This window comes from Chenopodium quinoa, unplaced genomic scaffold, assembly GCF_001683475.1.
Source record: "Chenopodium quinoa cultivar QQ74 unplaced genomic scaffold, ASM168347v1, whole genome shotgun sequence".
In the NCBI taxonomy this organism is placed as follows: Eukaryota; Viridiplantae; Streptophyta; class Magnoliopsida; order Caryophyllales; family Amaranthaceae; genus Chenopodium; species Chenopodium quinoa.
In genome coordinates, this window is record NW_018745650.1 from 4663668 (window position 1) to 4686238 (window position 22571).

At 32.2% G+C, this 22571-nt stretch overlaps 1 protein-coding gene across 1 annotated transcript; it reads right to left on the bottom strand.

Annotated features, from left to right (window-relative positions):
• Window positions 1-3787: 3787 nt before the first annotated feature.
• On the bottom strand, window positions 3788-11518 carry LOC110716935 (probable phospholipase A2 homolog 1). Its single transcript, XM_021895586.1, has 4 exons — window positions 11330-11518; window positions 11171-11210; window positions 10944-11063; window positions 3788-4187 (listed from the first exon to the last, which is right to left on the bottom strand). The coding sequence occupies exons 1-4, from the start codon at window positions 11438-11440 to the stop codon at window positions 4009-4011; spliced, it is 450 nt and encodes a 149-aa protein (XP_021751278.1). The 5' UTR covers window positions 11441-11518; the 3' UTR covers window positions 3788-4008.
• Window positions 11519-22571: the final 11053 nt, after the last annotated feature.

The following is a 22571-nucleotide window of genomic DNA, read 5'->3' on the forward strand; positions in this document are numbered from 1 at the left end:
CGTTCACAAATAGCTTTTCAACTGGCTTAGTCAAAACATCCACAATATTGATGATAGTTCTATTGACAAACACTCACTCAATCTTTACTCATTCAATAAGTTAAGTTATAATCTTAAGATAATATATGTGTATTTTTCACCATTTAAATCATTAACCGAATTAAAAGTCATAAAATCTTATTCACCAATCTCAAAGTGATTCCTATCATACTCCTAATTGTCTTGTTGTGCCAACAACTTACAACATTGTTGGATAAAAAGACTGTTTATAAAATTTAGTGTCCAGGCCACCATGCACGTTCCCTCTTTGTAGTACATACATATCTTAATTACCTGTACTGTTACTCTATTAGCTTAGTTTTATGTAATTCTTTATTAAGCCACTAGCTAGTACGAACCTATTTCTAGATGATTTACAAAAGTATGGTTACTTTAAAATTTATTTATATTTTTGCGTCGGAATGAAATTTAATTACGGAACTACTGTTCATGTAAGCTCGGATAAATTTTTTTTTATTTTTTTATTTTTCAGAGTAAAACCGCTACCTCAAGTAGCGGTTTAGCGGTTTTACCCTTTATAAATTGCTACTCCGTATCTTTACTTGGAGTAATAAAGACAAACCGCTACCTTAAGTAGCGGTTTTAGACTATTACCGCTACTTAACGTAGCGGTTTGTCTCTAAAGAAAAAATTACCCCAAATGTATTATTGAGCCTACGTAGACTGTATTTTCGTAAAAAGTTTCATTCCAACGCAAAACCGTAAGTAAGTTTTTTTAAAAGCTATATTTTTGTAAATCATCCCCTATAAAAATTAAGTTTTTTTTACTAATCTTAAGACTAAACGCTAATGTAATTTAACATTAATTTAATTAAATACTATAGTTTCAACAAATTAAACTAAGCAAGGTTTCCTCAAAAAAAAAAAAAAAAAAAAAAAAAAAAAAAAAAAAAAAAAAAACTAAGCAAGGTGAATCACGCAGCTTTGCTTATATAGTCCCACGTGACTAGAGGATTGCTTGATAGATAATGATTGGAATCATTGGATAAACTAATTAAGAAGAATTTTGAACAACTAATTTTGGACTGACCAAATTATACTAACATTTCATATCCCTTCATAATCATGCATTCTTACATTTTTTTTAATTGGACTATATGCATGATTTCTCCCTCTTATATGAATTATGATTATTTTAGTAATGATATTTCTACGTTTATTCCTCGAACATGCACAGTCCCAATATAAATTTGTTTAACAATCGTCGGAATAATGATATAACACGTAATATTATTCTATATATTTGTTTGTCCCGTTTAGATCAGAATATTTATTTAATGAGAGAGAAACTATGACCATGATTATTCGTGGATATGAAAGGAGTGTTTTGAAGGTTTAGTTTTTAAATATAAACTTTTCATAATTTGTAATTCCATACTGTGGATTGTTGCTAAATGATATGCATGTTAAAAACTATGTAAAAGTCATATGAGATAAATATTAAAAAACGGAGGAAATATTATATGTTGTATAGTATGTACATGCCTATAGGAAGTGTATTGTATCAAATATAATTATATAGTGCTCCCATGTTCCAAGCTAAAATTACACATTAGTGTTGGCTCACTTGATAAGACTCTTACCTCATATCCTAGAGGTCTGGGGTTCTTAGAGGTAGGAATCCCTTATATACCCTCCCTTTTACTCCCATGTGACTGACCCGCTAAAATACTTGTATTACGGGTAGTAGCTACATTAATTATTCTAAATCATCCCAAGATTTATTTATTTTACAGACTTTTGAAGAAATTTTTTATGATTGTTATTATTTTATCAACTTAATGACAGCTTTTACTAAGACAATTCTAAATAAAGATCATGCATGAAAACCATGTGTATACGAAGATAATCAATCAATCAATATCAATATATATAATAAAGGCGAATAAAAAATGACATGTGGCAAAGTCTGGTTAAATAATTTCCCGCTAATTTTTTATTTACTTTTTTGTTTTATCTTAGGAAATTTTTAATTCACTATTTGTATAATATTTTCCTACTTTACCAAAATATATATATATATATATATATATTTTTAAAAAAAAATCTTCCATATATTTTATATAAGGTAATCTTTCCCTCCCAAATTCAATAAAACAATTTTGTAATAACTTATAGAAAATTTAAGCAAAATATTTTTATTAAAAAAGATATGCACATAATTTTTAACGTAGTATAAATTTGTATGGAGTATATATATATATATATATATATATATATATATATATATATATATATATATATATATAGGGGAGGGATCCGGCGAGAATAGGTCTATGTGAGAACCCTATTATATATGAGAACAAATCTCAACCATTGGATACCTCATGATCCAACTGTTGAGATTGCTGACATAGTAATGGCATAACGTAATTTATAGTTTTTTTTTTATTGGGCTCATTTTGAGCAATAATTTTTTGTTCATTTATCAAATGAGCAAACAATTATTGCTCATTTATCAAATGAACAACAATTCTTTGTTCATTTATCAAATGAGCAAATAAAAAAAAAATTGTTTTTTTTTTCTCATTTATCAAATGAGCAACATTTATTTGTTCATTTATCAAATGAGCAAATAATTTTTGTTCATTTGATAAATGAGCAAATAATATTTGCTCATTTGATAAATGAGCAATAAATCTTTGTTCATTTATTAAATGAGCAAACAATATTTCTTCTTTTTGTTTGCTCATTTATCAAATGAGCAACTATTTTTTGTTCATTTATCAAATGAGCAACAAATCTAAAACATTCAAACTAATATGAAACCTTGAACTTACTTAATATATTTGAAAATGTAAACAATTGTTGGACCATACGAGACCAACCGTATACTAGTTTATATTATGCACTTCATTTTCAGCCTATTTTTGAAGTAGATAGTTCAAAAGGTTAATTTAATACATGTTATTCTGCTCATATCCTTCACAAATGAGCAAACTGAAATTAAAATGAGCAAAAACACATACAATAACAATGTATAAATGAAAATGAACAAACTTATATTAGAATCTCAGAAAATTGCTCTATACTATCATCACATTATACAAACTCATTAAACTCATTTTCGATCGCCGAAATCTTTCAATTTCACCGAAACGCGCGACCATAATCGTCGTTGAGTGGAGCTCAAAAATGACATAATTGGTCTGAATTTTGAGCTTGATTTCTTGATGTTGCAAAGTTAATAACAATGATGTTAATGGCGATGTTGTTTATGACGAACATGATCGTCGCCGATTGGAGCTCGAAGACACAATTATCGATTTAAATTCGAGCTTAATTTTCTTGTTTTTAATGGCGCAAAGACGATGGTGATACGAGCACAATACAAAGACGCCATGGTTGATTAGAAGTTGAGCTTAATTTCTTTGAAATTAATGGCGTAAAGTTGATGATGTATACTAAACAATAGGTGAGAGGAGAGAGAAAGAGAAGGTGAGGAGAGAGAATAAAAAATTCAAAGGTCTAGATTTATTTTCACATAAGGGATGTGTTCTCACATAATCTCATTTCTATATATATATTTGGTATTTAGAGAGCCACAAGGGCGAGTGATGAGAACCGATCCCAAGAGATGAGACGCCAGTGGAGAAGATCCTCCGATCCATAACAGTCAGCATTTTTTCGGTCACACGACTACATGAGCATTAACATAAATGTAAATCCTAAACCAAGCAGACAAAAGAAGCAAATTGAGAATAGATGCACTAATACCTTGCATAAGGAGATGAAAAATGGATCAGTAACCTTAATAAACATATACTCTGTATTAAGCTTTGTTACACCAATGATAAGTCCTGGCAAAGAATAACCTTTCATCAATCACGTCTACTGTATCTAATTTCACAATGGTTAAAACTATGCGCGAGCACAAAATTTTCAGTTTTTTTTTTTACAGCAGATATATTTTAAGGGCTTTGCTCTTAAGTCAAAACAAAAATTGGGCTAAAGATCGAGCTTTGGAGAAGCGAATTGACTCATTAGAATAGCCATATCCATTCCTTGTACCATGGTGTGCACGACAACATCATAAGGGCAATCCTTCGAAAAACCAGCCTTTCCAGATTTCTGTGCTTTCTTGATGCATCTCTTGAACTTTTGATGGCATTTTATATTTGTCATACCTGAACAATCCGATTACCACCTGTCAGCAATCTTACTAGCCATGTATACCCTCATCATACTCCTACATCCCAATTCCCAATTACATATAGAAAGGACATGAAAAAGAATATAAGACTATAAGCAGCACCCTCATGCACCAAAAAAAAAATAAAAAATAAAAAATAAAAACACCCACGACCCACCCCTTCCCCAACCACACAGCACAGACTGAACTACAAATAGTGCAGTGCTAAACGTTCTAGAATTAAATGGCTAACTTTGCCAGAAGGAATTTGCAAACTACTTCTGCCTAGAGAGCAAATAAGGTAACATTTTTCATTTTCAAGATGACTTGGAAACTCATAATTCAAGTAAATTCACAGAAAAACTCTTCTTTAAACGTTCAACCAGTTATTTATCTTCAGAGAGCTTTGACACTGCAATGATATATCTTCATAACGGCTAATTGAACACAAATTAACCCAATGACTGCAATAACTTCTTTATTTGTATACCAACGAGGGAAAATGAATTTATATTTCAAAGACAATATAATTGGCTTATTGTATATAGTTTAGTGTTTCCCTGTTTTGTAATCGTTTGATAAATGTGTTTCCACATTCTCCCTATATTTGCCTTTACACTTCCTCATTCTATTTCCATGCAACATATAATATGAGTGCGATGCAAAATATAAGTTATGAAATATTGAGATGTGATTGTTTGAATTTCATTTTGTTCTGTTGATATATCCATATTCACATATGTATCACAAATGCAGATGACAAATCATGCAGTCATTTACAAAAACAGCATGAAATATCATTTGGCACAATAACATTTCGCTACTGTCATTATTTACAAATACTGCAAGCTCCATAAGAACTCTCCAACAAGAAAGTCAAAGAAAAAAAAAAAACAATAATTACAATATCAGAAAGCCATTTTGCTGACATTTCCCCTCTTTACATTAGGATTGTTCTGGCCTGTATACAAACTGCTTTAGAGTAAAACTTTCTACAACAATGCTACTATGTTCTCTAGAGCTAACCATGCATTTCTTTCGTTTCACCAAACCAACTACAACTCACTAGTCCTTAACAATGGATAAAATAATAAAAGTTCAAGGTGCAATAAGGCAATTGGGGTCCAGTTATTACTAGAGGTGAACTTAATAGACATCCAAAAGTTGGAGTAAAAAGAAAAGATGTGCACCACAAGTGTGCCTCGTGTGCTTCAAGTGCACCTCAGGTGCCCTTCTTTGAAAGAGCCTCACCTAGGATATTAAAAAGAAAAATAATAATGCTTGATCCCATCCCATGCGCCTAAAACTGGGCACGGGCCGGGGTGGCCCGCGTGCCGCCCAGCACGGCACGGCCCGACCCCAGGCCCGGCCAGGCACGCCCACCGGATTTCGTGCCACGGACACGATCCTGGTTTTCCAGGCACGGCACGAGCACGGCCGTGGCCCAGCGTGTTGGCCCGCCGTTCTGGCACATTGGCCCGGCACGTGGCACGCTGTGAAGCACGGCACGCAGGAACGGCCCGCGTGCCTGCTTTTAATAATGGCTATATTACCGTTTTACAACAGCCATTAACGACTAGTTAACAGCTATATTTTAGCCAAATTGTTCCCCAAAATTTCTATAAATACCCACCTCCATTTACTTCCCAAATCACAAAATCGCAATCTCTTCTTCTAATCTCTTATATTCTCTAATAATCCTTAATCTCTTATTCTCTAATAATTCTCTAATAATTCTCTTAAATTCTCTAATTATTTTCTTAATATCGGAAAAAATTAAAAAGTTCGTAATCGTAATTAGTGGAGCGTTGAAGCACGATTGTAAGATCTAAACTAATCTTTAATTTATTATTGTTTTTATTGTTATTATTAGAATAATCTTGTTTAATTATTATTGTTGTTAATTGTTATTGTTATAATTGTTGTTATTAATTATTATTATTGTTATTATTTATTATTGTTGTTATTGTTATTGTTATAATTGTTGTTATTAATTATTATTATTATTTTTTTTATTGTTAAAATTGTTGTTATTAATTATTATAATTGTTAATCAGTTTTTATTAAAAATCTAATTGTTAATTATGGCATCGAACAACCCATCATCTAGGGGGAAAGGCCGACTTGGCCGTAGTAGTAGTTATAGGGAATCACCTAATACAACGAGCCCCCAAATTTCGAGTCCAACCAATGACCCCGGTTACTTCCCCCCGGCTATGAGCCATTTAGGCACGATGGTACTTCCGGTTTTCAACCCTATAATATGTCGGGATTTCCACCACCAAACCAATTTCAACCACCCCAGCAATTCCCACAATTCGGTCAATTCCCACCTAATTATTTTGGTGATCAACAAAACTATTATTCTAGCCAAAGTAGCCGAGCAGATACCCAAATTCCCTCCGGTTCTACCCCTTCTACTACTACTAACCCAAACACACATCATGAATGGTTAACCGAAACTGAGATGCTACTTTTGAAAAACCGAAAGAGTAATGTATGGCTTTATTTCCTCCTAAATAAACCCCAAACACATGCAAAATGTAAAACATGTAATAGTGTATTCTCGGCACTATCCAAATCCGGGACAGGACACTTAAGTAGACACATGAGAACTTGTGCACAACCAGCTAGTGATCCAACCCAGCCAAAAATTTCCCAATACCATCCACACGGCTTTACCTACAACTATGAGACGGATAGGGATGAACTAGGGAAAATGATAGTACACGCCGAACAATCTTTTCTTTTCTCGGAAAGTGACCCATTTAACACTTACATTAACAAAACACTACAACCACAACATAAAAGAATCTCTAGGAAAACCGTTCGTTCCGCCGCCATGAAAAACTTCCTAGAATACAAATTGCGGTTACAAGTCGAATTGAGTAACCTTAACTGTAGAGTGTCTTTGCCAGCCGATTCTTGGGATAGTGGTTATAAATATCACTATTTATGTGTGACTTGCCATTGGGTAGATGATCAATGGTTGTTACAAAAAAGAATAATACATTTCAAAATGTTGGAATACCCACACACCGGCATTAACATTGCTCACCATTTAATACAAGCAATAGACGAATACAACCTTCGAGATAAAATGATGTCTATGACTTTTGACATGCAACCTCTATGACATACATAGCTAATCTTGTCAAACAAAACTTAACCGATGTAATATTAGACGGTGACGCTCTTCATATTAGATGTGTTTGCCATGTACTTAACTTATGTGTACAGGATGGAGTTCGGGGAGTTCGGGCAATTGGCTCATACTATAACAAAATCAGAAATGCTATTATGTCTATTAATAGGTCAAACATGAGGTACCAAGAATGGAAGAGTTTTCTAAGACAACAAAAGATAAGGGCAATAAAAATCTAAACCGATTGCCCAACTAGGTGGAATTCCACCTATGACATGTTAACCAAGGCAATTGAGTACAAGAATCCGTTAACAATATATTACAACCAAAAATTTCCACAAACTGTTTTATATAATGATGATTGGTATAACTGTGAAAGATATATACAATTTTTACAGTTATTATATGACATGACGTATTGTTTTTCTTCTATTTACAATCCTTGTGCTCAAAACTTTCTTTCTAATGCATGTTTACTCGCCCAACTTTTCGCTGATCATCGCAACCAAAGTGATTATGATCAGTATCTTCTAGCAATGGAAACAAAGTGGCGTAAATATTATAGTGAAATTCCTTTGATTTATATTTTTGCTTCCATATTAAATCCTAGGCAAAAGTATGAAAACACATTTATGTTAGTTGACATTTACTTTCAATGCATGCTTCTTGACGATGATGTAGAAAACTATAAGACTAATGTGAAAGATCAGTTTTTTACTTTATATAGAGTCTATGAAGCCAAATATGGCACCGTTCCTCGGTCAGGGCCTTCCCAACCATCCAAAAACGTAAATAAGAAGGCCAAACATTTATTTTCACAAGCTACTAACTTGATTTCGAAGTTTTCAGGTGATTCATCAATCAGGAGAACGCAAAGCAACGTCTCGGAGTTGCAGATGTACCTGAGTTACGACTTCACCAAAGGCATGGATGACGATGAGATAAACGGCCTCGACCTCCTTGCATGGTGGAAACAACAAAGCAGGAAGCATCCAACTTTGGCGGCAATGGCACGAGACATTCTTGGTATCCAAGTCTCCTCTGTTGCCTCCGAACGAGCTTTCAGCGCATCCGGAAGGGTTCTGGACGATAGAAGAACAAGTCTAAAATCCGAAACACTAGAAATGTGCGTGTGTTTCAAAGATTGGTTGGATGCAGAAAATCGCTCACAAGACCGTTCTTACGAGGACAACGACAACGATGAAGGAACCTCCGCTTCCGACCGTTCGAGTTCGGCTAGTTCCCAATCTATCCAACTAGTTGATGAAGCCGAAGCCGAAGCCGACGACTAAGACGAGCAACAAGAAGAATAGACAATTTTTATATGTTGTACGAATTTAATCATTATCGTTTATCAATATTATCATTATCCAATTTTCATTTTTATCATTGTACAATTTTCTCAACTCAAGTAATAATAATATGAAGTATGCATTATTCACATCCAAAGTCCAATTTGCCTTTTTTCCCCATTCGTTATAATTTGTATATTAATATAACAAAAAGAAAATTATACCAATTAATAATACAAAAAAATATTTAATAAATCATAAATATTAAATTTTAAAGTAATAGTATAAACTAAATATATAAATATAAATATTGAATATAAAAAATAATAAAACATAAATGTTCAACTTAATTTATTTTATAACTTATAATTTTATAACTTATAAGTTATAAGTTATAATTATAATTTTATAACTTATAAGTTATAAACTTATAAATTTATAACTTATAAAAGTTAAAATTATAGGTTATAAAATTATAACTTATAAGGTATAATTATAATTTTATAATTTATAAGTTATTAACCGCTAACAAAAAATAAATAAATAAATAAAAATAAAAATAAAAAAAATTATTTACACAAGGCCAGCCCGCTAGGCCAGCACGAAGGCCGGCACGGCACGAGCCCGCCAGGCTGCCTTTGAAATTCGCCAGCACGGCACGGCACGAAAACCTGGGCACGCCGATGACCGTGGCCTGCCAGGCACGGCCCGACCTGGCACGGCACGATGCCCAGGTTTACATCCGCCTATCACTTCACAGCCTAGGTCCACTATTTTATACACTGCTCCTTAACCCCCAACTAATCTACTAAAATGACTATATTATGAATTCAGCATATTCAAATCCACAGGAAAAAATAAATCTTCCTGACTAAACAAAGGGTTAAAAAAAATTCAATTGGTTTCTAATTTATGCAACTTTGGGGATTTTATTAATTTCTTGATTACAAAAACAAAATTGAACCAATTGAATCAAGAAGATGTTTGGCTACACCAATTTGAGAAGCAAAATCCTTGAATCAAAAATATTTTATACATTTATTCATCAGCTTATAGAAATTTGCAATCCAATTTCTCAAACAAGGATTTTAGTAGTCCCAATGCATCATCAAGATAATCAACACTTCCATTGTATTGCGTAAATGCAGAAGGTAACAAGTTTACGACATTCATCCTCGTTTTCCTTTGTCTTTATTCCTAGTTACATGGCATATTTTATAAATGCTTTCTTGGCCATTCATCCCCTCTTGAGGCAGCAGGTGTTACCAATTCACTCACTCCTATATGAGCTTAATTGTTCAATACTATAGTGAAAGCAACTCATTTCTCAATTTATTCATTCCACTCATGTCAAGAAAATTTGGATAATTATGAGATGATCAGACTTTGACTTTACAAGGGTGCCAAGGGAAAGAGGGAGGGGAACAGAGTGAGTAGTGATACCTTAGACTGTGGATGTGATAGTTTGAACTTCATTTTGTTCTGTACTTATAAACTCACGATTCATATGCTTAATCATAATATTCACAAACATTTTTTAACCATCATCAATTCCTAGGAATGAAAAAACATCATAATGCAGTCCTGCAATTACATTATTGTAAACTAAGGTCAAAAATTCAAAATGCACTGTGTCACAACTCACGACTCAGGTTATCTAACAAGTATGCAGTACTATGCACTAAGTACGATGTTCTTAACTACTTTGAATTCTCTAGAACTACGTCGTAACTGATAACACAAAAATTTCATTTCCTTCTGTTCATCCCACCAACTTCACCCCAAATCTCACTGTCACAACTACTTGACCAAAACTACTCCATTTAATTCCATGGAATTGAAGGATGGTTTCTAGTTTCTACTCAGTATTCACCCAATTTTCAATTATCTGAATATATTTTTGTTACAACGTATAACTAAAGTTTGTGTCCTTTATCAACCCTTACTCAACCTAATTCCTAAGCTTATCTTATTTGAACTTCTCAACGCTTATTTGAACTTATGTTTCCTAAATTAATGGAAATGTGAACAAAATAACTTTCAAAACTGTGAAGTGTAAAGAAATTACTAATTTGTTCCATTAAAATCCAATATCAACTTAACTTTGCCACAAAATCGAAACCCTCCCAATAATATGGACTAATCACACCAATTTCAAGAAGCAATAACTTGGAATCAAATAAGATTTCAATAATTCATCCATATAAATTCCACCAAGATAAGACTACCAATTTCAAACAAACAAAATATTAAAAATAAAAAATAAAAAAATAATGTCGAAAGAAAATTGAAAAATTAAAAAAAGGTACTGTACCATGTTTATCGACGCAATCGTCATGAATTTGACAGCAAGCATCAACATCATCGCAAGGATTCTCGCCTGGACATCCACTATACCCTACTCCACAGTATTTTCCATACTTTATTCCAACATCTATATTTCAAATTTCCCAATACCAAAAATTAGAAGAAAAAAAAAAACAATTTCCTGGTAAATATTCAAAAGAAGGGGGCAAATTGAGAATTGGGTTAGATGCTTACTATCACAATTTAGAGCAATACATCTTTTGCTGCATTGGATCTGCAAAAATAATCGTACCAAAAAAAAAGGTAAACGGATTATTCAGGCTGTTAACTACCAAATACTAAACATTAATAACACCAATCGACGCGTAAGAATGGATAGGAATCGGTGGGTACCTGAGAATTGTTGGTGGTGGAATCGGCGGCGACGATGAGGAGAGAGAAAATGAGGAAGAGAGTGAATGTTTGCTTAGAGATGACATTTTCATGGAGTATTTCTCCCCGCATTTTCACGTTTGGCTCGTCTCGGCTCGATTCGTTTGCGATACGCCAATAGCTAACAAGTATTGGGTCTGTTTCCAAAATAACTTAAGTACGGAGTAGAAGACTAGAAGGTGTCAATCCACACTTGGTATTTGGTCAACGGATGTGTGCTTCCAACTTCCAAGTCATTTCTATTTTCTAGTTTCACGTGAGATGTACGGCTTATATTTTTTGAACAAATATTTTTTTTTAAGTTATAGGATAAAATTTGAGATTTTATTTATTGTATATAGTATATTATTTAATATTTTTATTTTAAAATAAATGGTCTCTCATTCGTTATGTATTTTGATAAAATTTCTAATCTTAAACGATAATATTATATTTAATTAATTTAAACTTTAAAATCTCATTCGCCAATTTTGATTATGTGGCTTTTGAATTATTCAATTCTAAAAGAAATTACAAATCTCTTATTAATTGGCTACAACTAAAATTTATAATCTGTGGCACGCTAAGAAAAACTCCCCTAGCCCATGCGATGCACAATTTTTTTTCACAAAAAAATAATATTCTTAATTAGACTATATAATATTTTGATTAATTTGCTTGTTAAAAAAAGATAGGTTTTCAATTATGTGAAAATTGTATTTAAAATTAAAAAATCATAAATGGTGTCTCATCCGTCAAATATTAGGATAAATATATCACCCATAAACATAGATTAAATTTTATTAATAAAATCTATACTCAACAAAAAAAATTCCGATCCTAATAGGAAAAATTCATGGGAATAAATCCCACCTTTGGGTCATTCGTTTTTAATAATCTCATCTTTAAGTTATTTTTTAATAATTCAACCTTTACCCCCATTCTTTTTTATTGGTCCCAACCGGTCATATAACTTGTTTGACACGTGGCGACCTATGATTGGTAAAAAAAAAAGTTAAAAAAATAAAATAAAATAATAACTCCACAACCACCAACCTAGTGAGCACCCAGCCTCCACAACCTCCACCCTCACCCACACCTAAACATCACCAAACCCTGAACCCCGGCCCTGACCACCCGATCCCGACCACCGCGCGAACCCCTCGACCCCAATTACCACACACCTAGAAACCCACGATCCCGACTACCGCCTCCACCTTCCATCTCTTTCTCCTTAGCCCTCTCCTCCACCTTGATTCGAACCCCAAAACCCCGACCTCACAACCCACCTGCTCTCTCCTCCGACCTTTCCTTCTCTGACCACCACACCTCAGCGCAAACCCCCCCCCCCCAAATTTCGACCTTGCTTGTCCCTTAGCTTGTCCCAAGAATCCGGCCACCCCCTCCCCCCCCAAATTTCGACCTTGCTTGTCCCTTAGCTTGTCCCAAGAATCCGGCCACCCCCCCCCCAAATTTCGACCTTGTTGACAACCCCATCCTCTGATTCTGGTGTCTCTGACCTCCCCCATCATCCAATTCAAGCCGCGTCAAACTCCCTGCCTCGATTTCGCGTCGAACCCAATGTTGGTTTGGATTGGTGGGTTTTCGAATGGTTTTGAGGTTGGCTGGGTTTGGGGACGTGGGTGGGGTTTCAGGGAAGGGGAAGGCCGGGGCTGGGGATTTGGGATTGGGTGGGTGATTTCGGGATTGGATGGTGGGGTTGTGTGAGGGTTGAGGTTGGTGGTGGTTGGGCGAGTGGTGGCCAGTGACAAGTGAGGAGTTGAGGAGGTGGTGGTGGTTTGGGTGGAAGTTCTAGCGGTGACTATGGAAGAGGTGGGAGGAGATGAATTAAAAAAATTAAAAAAATTTGACCAGTTTAACCGGTTTTTGGTCAAATGGGACCAATAAAAAAAATGGGGGGGTAAAGGTCGGATTATTAAAAAATAACTCAAAGGTAGGATTATTAAAAACGAATGGCCCAAAGGTGGGATTATTCCCATGAATTTTAAATTATTAGATACAAATAAAAATATGTAAGAAATATTATAATTTAAAATAATCAAAAACATATATACCATTTATCCTCTATTTCGATAGAATCACCAACTTCATTCACATTAAACTACATCTAATCTTAAGTAGACAAATAGAACACTAAATTGCTAGCAAAAATAAAATTGATATAAAATAAATCTTTACATTTAGCAACTGAAAAGTATCTAACGGAGTAAACTTTTACTTCAATCAATTTTGGATGAAAGTGTTGAACAAAGTTGGCTTCAATTGAGGCCTGAACGTAATCACCCTGTAATTAAAAAATAAGAAATTAAGTTAATTTAATAACTTGATCAAGCCACATAAGTCACAAATTTGTTTTTGTTCATAAAATAAATTATAAAAAAAATTAAAAAAAATTAAAAAAAAATTAAAAAATAAAAACTAAAGAGGTTTATTAAGAATTTAATTAATGTAAACAATTTATAAAAATACCTCCTCGTTCAATAGGATCATATCCAAACTTATTAAATTATCTTGTTTGTGGAAGTTTAATATGTCAAACAGGCTAAAAACTCATACGTTGATTTTCCAATCATTTTTTCTCGAATTAAATTAGATATTTAGATCTGCATGTGAAAACAAAATCAGTAAACAAAACATAAACATAAACAATCGTTACGTATCTAAATAAACACAATCTAAGTAAAAATTACAAATGTAAATTTAAACATGGATTTTAAAAATTAAGCTAAGAATTACCCAGCCATTGATGATAACCTAATATTTACACAATATTACTAACACAAAATTCACTTGATGTGGATTTATTGATACGAAATTTTGTTGGTGTCGTATGATGTGTCAATTTATAATGATATGTGTCACAAATTCTTATTTTATCATTTTTTTAATTTAGTTAAAATTTTAGTTTTAATTTAATCATGATTAAGGAACAATTTTTTTTTAATCATAAACGCTATCTAATTTTATCTTATAAATTTGTGCACTTATCTTTAATTTTTTTTTTTTTACCACTAGTTTATAAGATAAATTCCTTTCCAAAAAAAAATTATACGATGATTTTATTTGTGGTGTTTAATTTACGTGGCATTAAAATTTTAGATGTCAAATATAATTCGTTAGTTTTACCTAGGCGACGATAAATTTTTTATCATTCGTCCTTTTTTCCTTAGGTGGCGAGTGAATTTTTAAATTCTAAAATAAAATACAAATCTAATTTTTAATTGGTCAAAATAATATTTTTGCTTATGTGGCGCGGCGAATGCTTTCGAAAAATACTTACTTTATTTCTACACTAGATGGAAGCCCGTGCGATGCACGGTTTTTTCATCTAAGATATTTAATTATTTGATTTAATTTATTTAATAATTTTAGACAAAATTACAAAAGTTTAATATTTTTTTTTTTACTATAATTTATAATGAATTTATTAAATATAAATAAATTGTAAATATGATATTTTTTCCGTTATATAAAATCTTTAGTGTGAAATGATAAATTTTTAATACTTTAAATCCTAAATCATTATTCATTGTTTTACCATATCTTTTATTTCGATAGAATCACCAATCTCGTTTGATATAAATTAAAATCCTATGTTTAAATAGAAATACTATTCATTTTTCTAAAAATATTGGTAAACATAGAAATACTAATTTAAACATAGGATATTAAAAATTAAGATAAAAATTACCCAGCCATTGATGACCAAAAATTAACACAAAATTACTAACACAAAATTCACTTGATGGGGTTTTTTATTGATACGAAATTTTGTTTGTGTCGTATGATGTGCCAATTTATAATGGTAGGCATCACAAATTTTAATTTAATTATAATTAACGAACAATTTGTATTTCTTATCATAAATACAATCAAAATTTATCATATAATGATAGGTATCAAACTTTAATATAAGCGTTTATCATTTAAATATTTCTTAGTATATTTTTTTGGATTTCTTATACTCGTAGTATTGAATTAATAAATTTATCTTTTCCTATATTTTACTCTATGTTTTTCATTAAAATAATTTCATTCGTGGATTATAATCTACGTGGCATTAAAACTTTAGATATATCAAATCTAATTCGTTACTTTTATCTAGGTGGCGACATAATTTTTTAATTCAAAAATAAAATAGAAATCTTTCTTCTTATTGGTCGAAATAAGTATATTTCTTACGTAGTGCTCCAAATGCTCTCCAAAAATTATTAGATGGAAGCCCGTGCGATGCACGGTTTTTTTTATCTAATATGTTTAATTATTTCATTCATTGTATTTAATAATTTCAGACAAAATTACAAAAGTTTAATATTTATTTTTTTTACTATATTTTATAATGGATTTATTAAGTATAAATAAATTGGAAATATGATATTTTTTCTGTTATATAAAATCTTTAATGTGAAATGATAAATTTTTAATGATTTAAATCCTAAATCATTATTCATTGTTTTACCATATCTTTTATTTCGATAGAATCACCAACCTCGTCCACAACCAACCTACTACATCAATGGATAAATTGAACTGTGAAATGTTAGCCAAACTGAAATTGATATAAATTAAATCTTTATATTTATATAAAATAAATCAATATATTTACCAATAAATGAAAAATTGTTGCGATATAAAATCAAATCTATGCATTGGAATTTTTTCATCATCTCCAAAAATAACCAAAGCCATCCATATATTAAGTATACAATATCTAATCTTATGCCATTACATAAACAAATAATCGTTAAGTATCCTAAATAAATATAATGTAAATAATAATTACAAATATAAATTTAAACATAAGATTTTAAAAATTACCCAGACATTGATGACCTAAAACTAACAAAAAATTACTAACACAAAATTCGCTTGATGGGGTTTAATATTGATACGAAATTTTATTTGTGTCGTATGATGTGTTAGATCTGCATATAAAAAAACATTTAGTAAATAAAACAAAAACATATAATCATTGAGTATCCCAAATTAATACAATGTAAGTAATAATTAGAAATACTAATTTAAACATAGGATTTTAAAAATTAAGCTAAAAATTACCCGGCCATTGATGACAAAAAATTAACACAAAATTACTAACACAAAATTCGCTTGATGGGGTTTTTTATTGATACGAAAATTGTTTGTGTCGTATGTTGTGTCAATTTATAATGGTATGTACCACAAATTTTAATTTAATTATAATTAACGAACAATTTGTATTTCTTATCATAAATACTATCAAAATTTATCTTATAATGATAGGTATCAAACTTCATTATAAGCGTTTATCAGTTAAATATTTCTTAGTATATTATTTTTTATTTCTTATACTCGTAGTATTGAATTAATAAATTTATCTTTTCCTATATTTTTACTTTATTTTTTTCATTAAAATAATTTAATTCGTGGATTATAATCTACGTGGCATTAAAATTTTAGATATATCAAATCTAATTCATTACTTTTATCTAGGTGACGACATAATTTTTTAATTCAAAAATAAAATAGAAATCTTTCTTCTTATAGGTTGAAATAAGTATATTTCTTACGTGGCGCTCCGAATGCTCTCCAAAAATGCTTACTTTATTTATATATATTATATTATACTAGTTTCGTGCCCAGGCGATGCCCAAATGGTTGCTAAAATTTTAAGGTAACATTTATACTTGAATGTTAAATACAGCCAAATAATTCGTTCTGATAATGTAGGATATTTATACATACGATATCATATGGCTTATATTTATATAATAATACTTTTTGTATTTTTGTTTGTAAATAGATATCTATGTTATTATTGACTTTAAATTATTTTTATTGAACTTAAATTATTTTTATTGAAATGAATGTATTTTTACCAACTAAAATTAATTTTACTAATTAAAACTTATTTTTACTGATTCTCTAATATTTTTTTAAATAAATTAAATAGCAATGCATTTTGTATGCAGCTAGCTACACCATCTAGCCGGACAAAGTAACCCTATAAAACTGACCGAGTAACCCCTGTAATACTAATTGAGTAACCTCTAATACTGACTAAGTAACTCCTACCTATAACACTGATTGAGTAACTAATATAACATTGACCAAGTAACCCCTATAGCACTAACGAAGTAACTCTTGTAATAGTTGGTGACAATGTTTGGCCAACAACTTATAAAAGTTTGTGATTAAATATATTATAAATGGACCTTATTTTAAAGAATTTTTTAAAACGAATTTGATGATGGAAATAGAATTGAGTTATAAAATATTTATTAAAAGTTAGGATTAATTTTGTATATATGAAATATTAGAATTCTATCGATAATAAAACTCTATACAATAATTTAATCTTAAAACTTCTATCCAAAAATCGTTTACTTAGCATCATATGTGTCACAATAATACCTATTTATCTCCTACGTAGCGCGACACTTGGCGAAAAACTAGAATGCCAAGTGTCGCTATCTCCTGGCCTAGCTGCGAGACTGACTTTAATTATTAGTGATATGATATTAGATTAGATTAATGAGGTTGTTTTTATTTTTATTTTTTTATTTTAATATAAAGTCATTTTTAATTTAAACTTGTTCACTTCACCTTATTTTTGCTGAACTGAAATTATTTTTACCGATTCTCTATTATATTTCTTCTTCATAGTTACTGAATTTTACTGAACTAAAATTAATTTACTGAACTGAAATTATTTTTCCTGAACTGAACTTATTTTTACTAAATTGGAATTATTTTTTTACTGAACTAAAATTAATTTTACTGAATATTATTTTTTTAAGGTGAAGTGAACAGGGCCTTAGAGTATTTCTTTAGGGAATTTATTATGTGGTGATTGCTACTACTCCCTCCGTTTCTATTTGTTAATCCCATGTACTATTTTGGCCGTTTCAAAAATATCTACCCATATTGAATGTATTCTATTTTTAACTTACTCCCTCCGTCTCTTTATTAAGGACCTATTTGGGTTTTTTTTCACGAAAATTAAGAAAGTTGGTGGAAGTACATAAGTGCATGTGGGGTTAGACAGAGATAGAGAAAAAAAAAGTGGTTGGGAATAATTGAAGAGATGGAGAGAGAAAGTGTTGGAAATTGTTGTAAAAAGTCATTATTAATACAAAAAAGTGATGACAACTCATCAAAAAGTGGAGAATATTCTCAAATAGTACAACCTTAAAATAGAAATGGGTTCTTAATTTTGATTTGTCAAAAAAGGAATACAGGTCCTTAATAAAAGGACGGAAGGAGTAGTTTTTATTTTTTATTTTATACATATTAAATTCTGATTGGTTAAATTAATTGATTGTGGATTGATGACATGACTCTAAGTAAGGAAATCCCTCCCTTAAATTATGCAATTACGGCGGATGCTTTCCCACAAAAAAAAACAAAAAATTTAAATAAGGCAAAACTAATTATGAACTGTTTTTGTACTTTAATGTTTGATTCCAAATATTCTTCTATTCTTATTTTATGTGATTGATTTCATATTGGACTATCATATGAAAAACGAAGGGAGTACTATTTTAAAAAAATTTAAGTACTTATAAAGCTTAGTCATTTTTCTACTAATCATGTTAATTTTGAGAATTGACAGCAAAAAGATGGAAACGATTTTTTCCTGATTTCATATTTATAAGTTTAGTTTTATTTTATTTTTTTTAAAAAAGTTGAAATATTGAAACAAAAAACAATAAGCATTTTTGTCTCAGTAAAACTTTTGAATTAATAGTATTTAGGCATATTTAAAGAGAGCTTTGTGTAATTCTATATACTACCTTTGTTAATGGTTATTTGCAACTTTGGAATTTTTTATATCTCACAAATAATAGCCAAAGTTGCAAATAACCATTAACGGAGGTAGTAATACAAAAGTAATTAAAATTTGAAGTGACATAGGCTATATTGCATTAACATAATTGATCATGTCTCTTATGAATATTTTTGATCTGATTTTCTAATTTGACCAAACTTTGACTTAATTTATACGACACTAATTCGTAAGATAAAAAACTATCAAACGAGATGTCATTAAATTCATATTAATATGTACTTTTCCAAATGTGAAATTTTCATACATTTTTAAACTACAAAGATAAAGACATTCAACGATAAATATGTAGGGATCGAAAAGACGAAAAGGGGTCACTATGACACCCACAATTGAAAGGAATGGTGTCCTTCGAACAAGTGTATTATTTTTATAGAGGGTTCGGAATAAATTAGAAAGTTAATTATTCAGTGAGGTCAAGTGATCGGAATGCCTAGCTGGCTTCCGATCAATAATATTAATGAATAATTAATATTACAGCTTGATCTTGACTGGACCCTTCGAGTCATACCCAATCGTGTAACTAAACCGAAGCGACGAATTAATCCGAAAGATTAAATATGTCGATAGAGATTTTACAAACAAAGACGTTGGATACCGAGCTTAGAGCGTCGAACGTCGAGTCGTTTCAAGGAATCGACGAGACGAGAAAATAAGTCAAATGACAAGTCATCGAACCTAGCCTCGGATTGGCCGAGCCAACCGAGGACTAAGCCGCGCTAGCTAGCATGGCTGTTAGCCATGGACTAGCCTCGGCAGCAGGTCCAGCAGCCACGCGTGTGCGCTGGTCGGGCGTGCTAGCCGAGCTAGCTAGCTAGCAGCGAAGGGGCCCCACGCGCATTGCCTTGTGGGCGAGCTAGCAGCGCTAGCATTAACCCACAAGCATGCGAGCAGGCCAATGCTAGCAGTGCTAGCACCAGCCAGCAAGCACGCGAGCAGACCTATCACCAGCCTGCTAGCTCGCGTGGGCTTGCGACATGCTAGCAGGCTCAGCCAAGGGCAAGGCCGCCAGCTAGGAAAAGCCTTGAGGCCAAGGCATGTTAGGAATTCTTGGGGACATTTCCCTATAAATACCCATCATTGGGTATTGGGAAATTCACTTGAGTTAGTGAACTCTAAGGGTGAGCATTCTTTCTCTTCTCTCTCTTCTCTTATGTTTATGTTTATTTTGCATGCTTTTATTTATGCTGTAATTATTATCATGCGATCCGGTTATCGGGTTTTGTTTTTGCGCGGTGTCGGACACCACAAAACCCAAGAACAATATCACACGCAAGACAATCAACCAACAATTTAATTCAACTAACCTAAATTGTCACAGAACCAAATCACTAATCAGACAAGACATCAACAATTTAGTAATAAAACCAGCAATAATATGAATAAATAATAGCAAACAGCACACACGAATTATACACCCTTCAATGAGAAAGATTTAAACTATGGAACCATTTAAAGAGTTCACCTTATGCTTCTCTTATTGAAAAAAAAGAGGAAAGGAAAAAAAAAACCGCCAAACCAGTCTACAAAAGATTTAAAACCCACCAACAATCACCAAATAATAAGAGAACAAAAGGTGTAGAATCCACTAAAAAAACAGCCAAACTAGAGCTAAACAATGACCGTCCATAATGATGCTTTTGGTGTCAGGAACAAACTGGTAAACTTCCAGCATCATCCAACGGTGAAATTTCCGGTAACAATTAAAAAGTTTTCACTTGCTATCTCTTTTGTGCGTGTGTTAGCTGCTGCTTTTCCTCACACTCACTACCGTTATTTTATATCGAGGCTTGGCATATAAGCTAAGGGGATGAATTACTTGTGTTAAGCAAGGAAGTATTGGATAAGTCAACTTCAATTGGACATATCTCTCAAACTACTTGGAGTTTTGAAGTTATTCAAGTTGGAGGTGAAATAAAGTTTCAAGATCTTTCCAACAATAGGTCATAAGCTTAATTGTGATGAGAAACGAGGAAGTTATAGCTATTTTACTACGAGCTATCTGTGCTGACCCGAACAGGGGCTGCACGTCTAAGCAGATGCAGTTCCAGTCGAGCAGTAGCTACTGGAATGATTCATCTAGGCTAACACGTCCGTGCCAATCTATTACCCTGTCTAGATTTGTCGGGGGTATAAATACCCATTTGGGGTTATTTTGTTCATTATCCCCAAATTGAGAGAAACGCAATTAGAGCTAGGGTTCTTGTTCTGGAAACCTTATGCTTTAGAGTGAAAATTAGTGAGAGATTGCTCTTGTAAACACTAATTAAAATCAATACAACTATTCTCCTTGCTTTGGGTGGGTTTTATAGTCTTCAAATAATTTATTGAAGGATTTTCCCACTTTCCAATTTCTTGTCTCTTTTACTATCAAATTTCTTAATTGTTCTTTGCTAATTACTTCAATTATCAACCATTTGCTCTAACAAATTGGTATTAGAGCCAAGATTAGATATTAAGGTATGATTAGGGCTTGTTGTTGATTGATTGAAGATTGAAGGTATTTTGGCCATGGGATGGAGGTTCAAAATTTGAAATTGAGAAATTTGATAGGTCAATTAACTTTGGGTTATGGAAGTTGAAGTTGAATGCCATTTTGGTTCAAAATGGCTTGGATGGGGCAATGCTTGGGATTAAGAAGAAGTCTTCGGCTATGTCGGAGGAGGAGTTCAACAAGTTGGACAAGAAAGCTCTCTCCTTGATTCAATTGAACGTTTCTAATGAGGTGTTGAGGGAGGTAGTGAAAGAAACAACGGCGGCGGGGTTATGGTTAAAGCTTGAGTCACTCTACATGAAAATATCGGTGACCAATCGACTTTTGTTGAAGAGCAAACTACATGACCTCAAACTTGAAGAAGGTAAATCCTTGAAATCTCATCTTATTGAGTTTGATTCTATCGTTATGGACTTGCATAATATAGATGTTACTTTAGATGGTGAGGATTTAGCTATAAGTTTGTTGTGTTCATTGCCTCCCGATTATAAGCATTTTAGAGAGACGGTTTTGTATGGTAGAGATTAAATTCACTTGAGGATGTTAGGAGTACGTGCGTTGTTGCAAAGGGAGTTAATTGAAAATTAATTAACTAGAAATGATGACCTTGTTCATGGTGGTGAAGGTCTTGTTGTGAGAATTAGACCAAAGGAGAGGAAAAATTTTGGTGCTACATCCGGTACTTTTAAGTCTTGATCAAAATCTAAGCTTAAGAACGTTGTTTGTCATGCTTGCTGTAAGAAAGGCCACATTCGGAAGTTTTACCCGGAGAAGGGGAAAAAGGATAAAGGTAAGAGTGTTGCTAGTACATCTTACCATGACGATTCGGTGGCGAAGGCTCATAGCGATAGTGATGATTCAATTCTTCTTGCGGTTGAATC